General features: G+C 40.5%; 1 protein-coding gene across 4 annotated transcripts in view; it reads left to right on the top strand.

Moving 5' to 3' along the window:
- Positions 1 to 12,434, top strand: part of LOC121930576 (TRIO and F-actin binding protein) — a 90,157-nt gene that overhangs the window by 58,769 nt on the left and 18,954 nt on the right. For 3 of the 4 annotated variants that reach the window (XM_042467095.1, XM_042467094.1, XM_042467096.1), the window contains 5 exons: positions 2,638 to 2,694; positions 3,276 to 3,344; positions 4,107 to 4,196; positions 7,169 to 7,278; positions 9,372 to 9,927. In XM_042467095.1, coding sequence (XP_042323029.1) covers positions 2,638 to 2,694; positions 3,276 to 3,344; positions 4,107 to 4,196; positions 7,169 to 7,278; positions 9,372 to 9,927 — 882 coding nt within the window. Of the gene's footprint in view, positions 1 to 2,637; positions 2,695 to 3,275; positions 3,345 to 4,106; positions 4,197 to 7,168; positions 7,279 to 9,371; positions 9,928 to 11,422; positions 12,426 to 12,434 lie in introns of those variants that run through there. The other variant, XM_042467097.1, reaches the window with a different exon arrangement.

Here is a 12,434-nt window from a genome sequence, read left to right on the forward strand (position 1 = left end):
TGCAGACATTTCAGGTTGTGTGTGTTCTTTCTAGAGTGTAAAACATTTCCTCTTGGATGGTAGACCATTTGGAGATATTTTAAGATCTGACCTCGAGGTCTCTATCTAAAACTAGCTGCCCTGGAGCTGTCTACCTAAAAAACATGGGGTTTAGCAGAAATAAATAATATTTCAGGGATATAATAAATCTTCACTGAAGTGGGAAGCAGAGAAGGCATAATTAGCAGAGCTTGAAAGTAACTAGCTGCAGACAATAAGTTGTTTTTAATTAATTTTACCAGTAACTAAAGCATAACTGTTTCATTGGAGTTGTAATGAAACAAGGAAAAACTTTACCCTTGTTTTAATGTAATTAATTGTTTTAATCTTATAAATAAGAGGCTGTGTATGGCTTCATTCTTATGTACCACAGGCCAGCAGCCTGTAGCACTTTTTTAAAAAAGGATTCATAGATTGACTCTTCTAATTATTTTTGAATAATAAGAAAATGAAGAGTTGCTTTTAAAAGTTGCAATTGTATACCAGTTATGAGTTACCTTCCCCTTTATAAATGTACCTAATTACATTCTGAAAGTAACTGTCTGGGTTGTGTTCAATAACTGTGTAAAGGTGTTTTGAACTCAGGATTTGAAGGGTATTTGACTGAATGGGCCCTTCACTTGTGAAAGCTCTGCAAATCCATGACTATTGGCTATGCTGAATTAGGATTTTAGGACCCAAAGTCCAGAAATATTTGGGATTCATTGACCTGAACATCTTCCTTCTGTATTTGATTTTTCCTCTTCTTTATATAATCTATAATGCATCCAGATATTTAGTTACCTTGTCCTGAATTTTGAAGCAGGGTAATATTATGCCCTTTTCTGGTTTTGTGAATCTTTTTTCTGGCTTTGTCTTCCAGTGTCAGCTGTTTTGTAGTGGGAAGCCAAACTGGTTGGGGTGCTGCAGGAGCAAACCACCTGTTGAGAGTGAGTGTGTGGTATTGCTGCTTTGATTTAGAATGGCATCCACCCCACTGATGTTGACACAAGGTGCCATGATTTTGCCAGTAGAAACAGGCAGGGAGGGGGTGAATGCCTGAAACCAGTGGGAAGGGTTTTACTCATCCAAGCCTCTCCTGCATTTCAAGAGGATGTTTGCAGCCTTATATCTGATCTGTTCCATAGCCTTAGGCAGATAATTTTAATATGTGTTTAGTCATCTCCTGTGTAGACACGACAGAATTTCATGCTTGTTTGCTTGTTTCCTGTGATGTGTAGATGAAAGGTTGATGGAAGTGTATCTTTTATAAAGTGATGGATAATATTGGGGTAGCACTTAAAACACACATGCATGCAGAGGATCCAGTCTTTTCATATCATTATGATCCCAGTAAATTAATGAAAAGGTGCTATTTCAGGAATGAGGAGCAATTGGTGTTCCTGACCTGTAAAAAAAAGGCATTGGCATTCCCAGGCATATGATCCTGGATGACTTCAGCATTTGTAATGACATCTCGATGTCAGTAGTGGCTCAGGATGTTATGGCTACCATGACAACCATGGGCCTGTTCCAGATGGCTTCCTAGTCCCATACATCCGAGTGAGTAGATGTGACCCTTTATTTCTTGTGATATATTGAATGTAATCTGAAAGAGAGTGACCTTTCATTGAATTCTTTGTTACGGTTTGATCACTTATCTGATAAGATAAGCAGCTGCTGCTTTGAATGGTCCAGACTTTACGGATCCATTTCAGTTTTTTTGATATTTCATAGTACGGTTTCATACAAACCTGTGGTCATTAATTTGTGGGTTTCCTCGGCATTCTAATCTGGCCTTCCATACATTTTAATACCTGTATGAAATTGCTGAGAATGGTCATTTGGAGTTTGGAGATAGAATGTGTTCAGTGTGATGATGGTACTTGACTCTTGCTCTCTCTTCTTCAAAACAGACTGTGGGTCAAAGTGAGAATCATGCAGCACTCCAGAAGGTGTTAGACTGTAGTTACTGTCAGCCCTCACTATTAGTTATGCTAGTTAGGGTGGATGGGAGCTGCAGTTCAAAAATATCAAGAGGACACAAGTTGCTACCCCAGATGCCCTAGAAACCAAACTTACCCATGTGCTGGACACAACCACTAGTCTGTTCAGTGGCCCATGTAGAAGGTTCCAGAAAGTGATACAGCCAGTTCATCAAATCTTAATTGTGAAGATGTGTATCTGGCCACAAAAAATCTAGATCGAGGGTGTGGTCCAAGGACACTCCTAAATAAAAAAACTTGAGTTTTCAAAGGAAGTTCTTAAATCTCTCCTGATAACATCTGAACATCAAAATTGAAACCCTTAATACTGGTTTTAAAGAGTCTTCATCCTGCTTGGATTTCATTTTAATTTATTGGCCCTTTTCCAGATTATTACTGACATCAAATAATGTTCTATAATTGCTTTTTCCTAACCTAGTATTCTCCAACTATGTGGAAGAACATTGTCAACATAGCTGCTATAGGACAATGACCAGCAAGGCTCATGACATGACCAGCAAGATTTTTAGTAATCCTGTACCTCAGATTTCCAGATTTTTTTAAAGATTTCTATGTTCTGTGTCTTAATATCATGCCTTTTATTAAATTGCGGTGGGCTTTTCTCTCTTTCCAGCCAGATCTTCTGAATTTCAAGAAAGGATGGATGTCCATATTGGATGAGCCAGGAGAGGTAAGGTTGAGGAGTTCAGAAAGTAATTTCTTTCTTCTTTCCCCTCTTGACATCTTCCTCAAGTTTTCTTCAGCAATCCTTTTTAAAGAAGTATGAACAAGAGCTGCTTTTGACTTATCCTTGTGGCTTATTGTACTCCTCTTCAAAAAATCATATCCAGTATGGATTAAAATGTCATTGGATTAAAAAAGTAAAGCACTGAAAATACATCTCTCTAGAGCAGTCTCTAGGATTCATTTTAGAATAAAACAAGATGGATGTCCAGCTGAGAACTTGGGAAGCACTTAGTGTATTCATAAGAATAGAATTTGTACTATTCTTTTACCCAGCATGTTTTGTGAATTCTGCAGTCCCTATTGCATGCTTCCTGTAAAAACACTGCCTATATCTCATAAAATAAACGGGAAGGGAGGTATATCCTGAGTTAAAATGGAGCAGCCAGCCCTGGCCTTGACTACTTTTTCTTTTGGGGGGCATAAGTGTGAAAGGTCAGTGGCTTGCATTGTTATTCCATGGGCTCTTTAATGTAGCTCTTCCCTCTTGTCTTGCCCTTTCCTTTCCCACAATGGTCCCGTCTGCAGTGGACGAAGCACTGGTTTGTGCTGACAGACTCAAGCTTGAGATATTACAGGGACTCCAATGCTGAAGAGGTAAGGAAGCAACCTGACCTGAATGGTAGTCAGGTACCTACTGAGGGAATAAATGTGGGGCAAGTTGAACTCTTTGAAAAGTATGGCATAATTATTGTGTATGGTTACTCAGGCAGAAAATGAACAGAAGATCAGGGCTGGAAGGAAACAGTGGAGGCTATCATGGTCACATGTAATTTTTGTAATTAACTGAATCTCCTTGCATTTGGCAAGAATTATCCAAGAGGAATATACAGGATGTAAGGGGTGATGTTCTCCCTTTTGTTTTCTCTCTCTGTCTCTCTACTTGTTCAAAGCAGGGTGGACAACTGCAGCAGATCAGGTGTATGTTTCTCCCCAGGGACCATCCCAAGGTTCCATGGGATGCATAGACTGCTAAACACACATTAAATAGGCCACGAAACACAAAGTCTACTTACAGTGTTTGAAAAACTGTTTTTTTTTAAAAAAAAAATAGTATAAAGGTGACCTCCAATCTACTTAAAAGGTAAACTGCTGCTCCTGGCTGTTTGGCTTTTCTTTTTCTTTTTTGACCCCCCCAAAAGCTGAAGAGATTGAGGTCCACACAAACCAGCCTTTAGAAGCTGCATTTTGCCTACCCTTGTTTTTATTGTTTACTGTTTTAATCTACAGTTTCCAATATTCTGGGAGCTGTAGGCCACAGAAGTGACTTTTCCAAACTATAGTTGAGGCAGGCATTGAGGAGTTAGAAGAGATATCAGACTAAGTGTTTAGCTTCTTATGGTCTGGAGTTCATTTCAGGCAGATGACCTGGACGGGGAGATTGACCTACACTCTTGCACCGACGTGACGGAATATGCAGTGCAGCGGAACTATGGCTTCCAGATACATGTGAGTGTGTAGCATCTGTAGAGGTATAGGGACAGAACAAGTGGCTGTCTAGTCTGCAGTGTTCAGCACCAAAGTATTGGATAGGTGCAATAAAAAGATAGTACTACCATCTTCATTGTGTCCAAGTCAAAGATAGTGATACAGTTTACTGATGGACATTATTCTCAAAATCATGATTGTAACCCTAGAGGAGTGAGAATCATTTTGCCTTTCTTCTTGAACACTGTTCTCTTCTGTGTTTAATTTTGGCTCCGCCTCCTCTTTTGTGTTTAATTTTCAGCCCCTCTAAAAGTTCGTTTGGTGCAAAACACTGACACTTTATTGCTATTAGCTAAGTTTTATTGGTGGTAAATGTTGCAGTAGATAGTACACAGCAAAGAAGCATTGCAGCCCTTTTGTTGATGGGATTCAGCATCCCCTTACACCCAGTGTTAGAACTGGGACCATAAACAACTGATTCTATCTAGATTATTCGTAGCTGAGAATCCAATCCATGGCTGTCTAAATGGGGAGCTGCTGGTCAGGGTTACCCCTTCCCCCTGGGTGAGACCAATGGAAGATGGCTTGCAAAATAGTATATAGTGCAGAAGCAAACAAAGAAAATCCAAGGGTACAAATGTAACCTAGCTCTCCCTTCCATACCCATGAGAACTGTACACTCAGGTTAGTAACAGAGGAAAATTCACTCCCTCAGTCCATTCCCAGTCTTCATATCTTTTCCCAGCCTCAGACTGCCAAACTGATGCAAAAAGTATTAAATAGAACCAGTTATACAAATTAACCCTTTCTATAGTACTAGACAGCTGTTCACATTTGGTCATAATGCTGGCAAAGTCTCAAAACACCCATCTGTCTCGTGGCAGAGGCCAACTTATGACAAACACTATTTCCTTCAGGATATAATATATGACCTTTGGTCCTCAAGATGATTTGGATGACACCTCTCATAGTCCCTTGTCTTTTGCCAGTTTGTTTGGATCTTTAGGGAGCTGAAGTCCAAAAATTTAGAGAACTTAACTTCCCTACACTTGAGGTGGGCAATGGAATATTTCAGCAAGATGGATATTGCATTTATGTATATTCTTTTGCTGGGGACAGAGACAAAATAGCCTGCTATATGATCTCTTTATTTAAGTAATAAAAATATAAGTTATTTTACCATTTCTGTTCCATCTACATCTGTGGATTTCAGGGATTCTTATCTATTCCCAATAGAATACCGTATATACTCAACTAAAAGTCGAGAAATTTATGCCCAAATAATGACCCTAAAATCTGGGGTCGAATTATACAGTTACCATGGCTTGAGATCAACTGGAGGACAGTTAACAACAACAACAACAAACAGTAATAATGTTCATAAAGCTCCTTTAAAAAGTAGCCCTGATGTCCCACTCTCCATGCCTTGGCAGCGCTTGCTGAAAGAGCTGCGAGGCACCAGTGTGAGTGTGCATGTAGTGATTCTCTTCTTAATCCTATCTCCAAACTTTTCTTTCTCCTCTTTGCATTTCCTCCCTCCATAACTGTCATTTTACGGCCTATGAGGGAGTTGACCAGGCAGGCCCAGCTCCATCAGGGCTAGCCTGAAGAAGAAGAGCCCTCCCTCCAGTCCATCTGCCTTGGTCCAGGCCTCAGAGGGAGAGAAGAATGCTGGACCTGATCCCCTCCCCCTTAATCATTCCCTTCTCCTTTTGTGTCGTGTCTTTTTAGATTGTAAGACTAAGGGCAGGGAACCATCTATTATCCCCTCTGTTGTAAGCCACCCGGATTCCCAATGATTGAGTGGCATATAAAGAAATCCTATTATTATTATTATTATTATTATTATTATTATTATTATTATTTCCCCATTTTCCCTCCGTTTGCACACGATCTCCAAACCTTGCCTCCTTTTTGCATTTCCCATTTTCCTTCCCTTTGCAAAACTGATCTCCAAACCTTGCCTCTTCTTTGCATTTCCCCATTTTCCCTCCGTTTGCAAGCTGATCTCCAAACTTGCCTCCTTTTTGCCTTTCCCTCCGTTTGCAAGCTGATCTCCAAACCTTGCCTCTTCTTTGCATTTCCCCATTTTCCCTCTGTTTGCAAACTGATCTTCAAACCTTGCCTCTTCTTTGCATTTCCCCATTTTCCCTCCATTTGCAAACTGATCTCCAAACCTTGCCTCCTTTTTGCATTTCCCCATTTTCCCTCCGTTTGCAAACTGATCTCCAAACCTTTGCTTCTCCTCCTCCTCCTCCTCCTCCTCCTCCTCCTCGCGTTTCCTCTGAAAACCAAGCTTTTCTTTTCTCCCTCCACTTCCACTTTGAAGCCAACCTTAAAACCTGTCTCCTAAATTCTGCCGTCGACTTATCCACGGGGCATATCAAAATCCAAGAGTTTGATACTAAAACCTTCCCTCGATTTATACATGAGGTCCACTTGTACACGAGTATATAAGGTAAATTTGAATCAATTGGCTCTATATTAAATCTCAGTACAGAGGGCTAGTATCCTTGGGATAAACTGATTAGGGCTTATTGGGCACATATTTAAATCAAATAATCAATTTAAAATAAAGTAATGAATTTATATCAGGATTGGAGAATCTTTGACTTTCCAGATGCCTTCAGCTGTGATATCCATCAACACCACTAAGCATGCATGGTCAATGATAAGGGATTATGAGATTTATAGTCCAAAACATTTCCGCCTTTCTTCTGTGCGGTGCGCTTCACCACCACTGGTTTATATAGAAGTACATTGTTTGGCTTCATTCACATTAAAATCCTGCCAACTTTAAAAGATCCTCCTGTTTAGTCAGACCCTAGATTTTGGGACAGTATTAAATGCAAATATTTGCTAGATATGTTTGCAGGATTCAGTGCCACATGTTGATTTGTCCCATTACCTTCAAACCTCTTTAGTTTAGTGGAGACAAAGTACATGACTGTTTGGGATGTATGGCCAAGACAGATGTGATGTTTCCCTTCCAGACTAAAGATGGTGTCTTCACGTTATCTGCAATGACATCGGGAATTCGACGGAACTGGATTGAAGCTCTGAGGAAAAGTATACGCCCTGCCAGCGTGCCAGATGTCACAAAGTATGTACCTTGGGAACATTTTCTCATGGTCTGCTGATATGGTCATTAAATTAGGATTTTCAAGCTTCACTTGAAATCACCAAGCTGTCCATTCCAAATACCCTGTATTTTGCTTCTCTCTTTATTTTTTGGTAGCTAAGTGTGTGTTTTTCAAACTGCCTCAGTGGCCGTGCCATCAAGAGTCTAAACCAATTTTTTGGCAGAAGCATCAATTTTAGTATTTTACATATTGGGGAAAGTAACTTTTGGGGGGCTAGAATTCCCAGAATCCTCCAGGCAGTGTTGCCAGTAAGCACTGTAACATTTCCAAACTACTCATTTTTTACAAGCTTAACGGATGATTTGTTGGAAAGGTGAGGCATAAATAATAAATAAAATGAATTTAAAGGCAGTATGCCAGTTTACTGAAAGGCAGTGTACCTATTTTGGCAGGACTTTATCTTGAATGTTTTATTTCTTAGCCTGCATATTTCACAGACCATCCTGTGCATCTGGAGTGAGTAAAAATATGACTGGCAGGCCACATGCAGCTTCCTTCAAGGCTGTTTTTGAGTCTCCAAAGGGCCCCTGCCATCCAAAAATCTTTGTTTTAGTTTTGTTTCTCAAAATTCCCCCCTCACTTAGACCACTCTCTCTAAAGGAGAGGAGTAAAATTCCTACAACCATAACATTGTGATTCTTCGCATTCCAAACTTTATCTCCTATTTGTTTAGTTTGTGTCCTGCCTTCTTCCCAACGTGGGACCTAAGGCAACTGACAATTTGGGTTAAAACGGAATTAAAACAATGGATAGTACAAACTTTTTTCTTTTGAGGATTTTTAAATAAATAAGTAATCTTACTAAAAACACAGTGAAGTGACTTAAATGCTGGACTAAGATGCTGGGACATTGAGCTCAGCCATGGAAACCCACTGGCTGAACTTAGACGAATCCATCATCAGAGCAAGGCAATGGCAAACTTAATCTGAGTAAATCTTGCCAAGAAAACACTACAATAGGTTTGCTTTAGGGTTCCTACAAGTCAGAAATGACATGAAGTAAAAACAACAAAAGTAAAAACATTAAATTGAAACAGTCTTCTAAGGCATTTAAAATAGAACTCATAAAGTACAAATACAAATCTAGTGCCACATAGTTAAAAGGCCTCTGCAAATATTGCCAAGAAAACCCTGTGAGAGTTTCACCTTAGGGTTGCTATAAGTCGGAAATGACTTGAAGGCAAAAACACACACACAACGCACACCAGACAAATAGCACTCTAAGGCCTGGGTAAACAGTTTGCCTGTTGGTGGAAGAAGAGCAGATGGGGGCAACCCTAGCTTCCTACCCTAGGACTTGTGTGTTTAGCTATGCTCCTAGCTATTTAGCCGTTAGCGTGCCCAGAGAAAAGTGATCAAAATGGTGACAAGTCTTGAAACCATTCCTTATGAGGGGAGACATAGGGAGCTGGATATGTTTAGCTTGGAGAAGAGACGGTTAAGAGGTGATATGATAGCCCTGTTTAAATATTTGAAGGGGTGTCATGCAAGCTTGTTTTCTGCTGTTCCAGAGAATTGACCACAAAGTAATAGATTCAAACTACAGGAAAAGAGATTCACCTAAACATTAGGAGGAACTTCCTGATAGTAAGAGCTGTTCAACAGTGAAGCACACTCCCTCAGAGAGTGGTGGAATCTCCTTTGGAGGTTTTTAAACAGAGGCTGGATGGCCATATATATCAGGGATGCTTTAATTGTGAGTTCCTGCATGGCAGAATGGAATTGAACAAGATGGCCCTTGTGGTTTCTTCCAACTGTACAATTCTGTGATTCTATGATTCTGTTTAGACCCAGTGGCAGTGCTACATAGGCAGTTCTGGAGTTTTTGTGCAAAAAGCAACTCTTTCAAGCTCGGATCTTAATTCATGTCTGTGTAAAAACTTGCTCTGTGCATATTGTGTACATAGTATAGTAAGGCTGACTATGCTGGGGGGCTCCCACAATTGGTTGTGACCACACATCTGGATTGGAGAACATGTGTGGGCAATTTTCCCAGTCCTTCCTTGTGCAATTCCCACCTCTGAGCTTCTGCATGTCTTTTCTCCTGGTTCTAGGTTGTCTGACTGCAATAAGGAGAACTTCCGCAGCTACGGGTCCCCCAAGAGCTCGATCCGCTCTGAGGAGCAGCGGCCCAGTGCAGGACCTGAAGTCATTAGCAGGGGCAGCAGCAGGAAAGGGGAAGGGCAGCACCATGCCTTTGACTATGTAGAGCTGTCCCCTTTGCAGCATGGTTCCCCCTTAAACCAGGGGTCCCCACAACGGACAAGAGGGAGTGCAAGAGCAACAGATGCAGCAGCCAAATGCGAGGAGCTGGAACGGGACCTTGCCCACCGCTCAGAGGAAAGGCGGAAATGGTTTGAGTCTCCAGCAAGTGGGGTCTTGCAGACAGATGGCCCAGGGCGGGATCTCTGCCAAAAGGCAGGAGGGCAGGAATCTCCAGGGCCACCTCTCTCAGAGGCTCAGAAGAATCGGCTGAGTGAAGAGATCGAGAAGAAGTGGCAAGAGCTGGAGCGTCTCCCCCTGAAAGACTCCAAGCGGGTGCCACTGATGGCTCTGTTGAACCAAGGCAAAGGAAGCCAAGGGGATAAAAATGAAGCTCTGGAGAAAGAGGTAGGGTTGGTCTTATTGGTGGAGAGGGAAGTGTATCACCATGTTCAGGGAAAAAATCTTTTAAAAAGAAATTTGTAATTTGCAATTTGTGTGTTAATAAATATCCTTGGTACAAAGAAATGAAGGGGAGGGAATCAGGCACTGCAGCCACAACACTGTGAGTTTGAATGTTCAGGGCTCCAGGTTGACTCAGCCTTCGATCCTTTCGTAGGTCAGTATAATGAGTACCCAGCTTGTTGGGGGCAATTGACTAACACAGTGTGAACTGCTTGGCTCACTGTGAAGTGGTATAGAAATGTAAAGTGCTATTGCTGTATTTGAATGAGTGGAAAAGAAAGAAGTTACACAAAACTCTTAGCTTGTAAGCATCTGGTCCTGGATATATTCTCTCCCTTGTCTAATCCTTTTATTATTTTATTTATTAGTTTATTTATTAGTAGCCTTTTTCATTGCATGAGATCCAAGACAGCTTACTACAAGGCTAAAACAAGATAAAACTAAAAACCTAATAATAAGATAAAACACAATTAAGCAAATTACTTTGTTAAAATGTGAAATCATTTAAAAACATAACAATAAAAATACAGTACTGTACATATCCTGTCCTATAAAATGACTTCCTGCAACTGATTAATCATTGACTGCTTATTTGGGTAAGGAGGTCTTTTTACCTGCCAAGAAAAGGAGAGCAGAGAGGGGGCCCAGTGAAGCTTCTCCTCAGAAGGGAATTCCACAGACTGGGAGCAGCTACTGAAAAGAGTTGGCCAATTAAAAAGACTCAAAATGTATGCAAGTTTTGAGATCATCAGATTAATTCATTAGGCAAGATGTTACAAAAACATCTTGGCAGAAGCGAGTAAAAACAAATTGGATATTGAAGCTACAATGTCTGTGCGATGTCATAAAAGGAAACAAAGGAGGAAGGGTCTGCAGACTCTATGATGTGGTGGTTTCTATTTTTATTAGGAGTAAACACTCAGAGTGCTTGGAGGAAGAACAGCTTAGTTCCCAGAATTTCCCAGACTCTCACTTCACCTGCCAGAGCAGGAATGGACCAGCTTGAGTAAGGGAACTAGTTTCCTGCACAAAAAGCCATGGAGCCTCCCAGAACAAAACAAAAATGTTTAAAAAACCAAACTCTGAAGTCCATTTCCAATTTGGGGAAAAATGCTTGTTTAAAAGGTAAATTGTCATGCCTCTCTTCTGAGGGTGGGCCTTAGATGGGCTCAGGAGCACTAAAATCACCATGAGGGAGGACATGTGGATCACAAGATTCCCTCCCCATAACAGAGCCTATACTAATGAGAATTTTAATTTTTTTCTTAATGCTGGCATAGCTGCCTTTGATTGTTGTGGATAAAAGACAAGAAGGGCAAATGTGGATAATTTTGTGTTTGTGTGATTTTCACAGGAACAAGTATTACAAGACATGATAGCTTTTTTCTTTAGCATGGAACCACTTTCTTATTTGTTTTTTGTTTCAACCTCTCACAAGACCTACATAAAGATAACTGGAAATGTTCCTGCGTTACAGTCATTGTGTGGATGCAGCATGGTACTCGAAAGCTGTTCACTACATATCTTGCCCAGTATATACTGCAGTTGAGTAATATCAGTGCTAATAAGGTTTCAAATGTTGCCACCTTTTTGTAAAGCCAATACCATATTAAGCATTTTCACTGATGTATAGGTGGTGGCTAAGATGGCTAATTATCATAATATTGCACCATCAGTGTCTACAGTGATTTAGAGAGTAACGCTTGGCCTCTGGTGTGAATTGTACAATAACTTTTGTGACAGAGCTCTATTAAGAACTTTTAAAAAACTGAACTTTCTAAACTGATGTGATGTTGTATCAACATAGCCCCTAATTATTTGATTTAATATTTATTAGTTATTTGTATATATATTCCAGCCTAAATACTCTAGAGGAACCAGATCCTGATCTTGGAAGCAAAGCAATGTCAGTCCTGATTAGTACTTGGAAACTTGCAACGAATATCAGGTGCTGTTACATTTCAGAGGAAGGAACTGGCAAAACCACCTCTTGAGTTACTTTATTAAAGTGCCAACAAATTGTGTATTCCTTGCCTAAGAAAACCATTGCCATTGATGAGGTCACCATAAGTCTGAAGGCATGTGTGTGTATGCTTGTGCACACACACATATATTCCACCCTTCCCTCAATGAGCTCAAGATAGCATACATGGCTTTCATCTTTCCCATTTTATCCTCAACATTAGTCCTATGAAGTAGGGCAAAATTATGAAGTAGCAAGCTCAGGGTCACCCTGTGGATTTCATGACTCTGTGGGAACTTGAAGCTACATCTCTCGCATCCTAATCCAACACTTCAACCACTACACTTTGCTGGCTTTCCAGTGTTTGTGTGAGGGAAAGCTTGATGCATGTGCATGTGCTCCCTCCTGTCTAGGCAGGATGTGGTAGGTTGATTGAAATTTAATGCCTTTTGTTTTCTCCTATATGGCTAAACCTTTTTTTTTCCTG

The sequence above is a fragment of the Sceloporus undulatus genome, chromosome 5 (genome assembly GCF_019175285.1).
Source record: "Sceloporus undulatus isolate JIND9_A2432 ecotype Alabama chromosome 5, SceUnd_v1.1, whole genome shotgun sequence".
NCBI lineage: Eukaryota > Metazoa > Chordata > Lepidosauria > Squamata > Phrynosomatidae > Sceloporus > Sceloporus undulatus.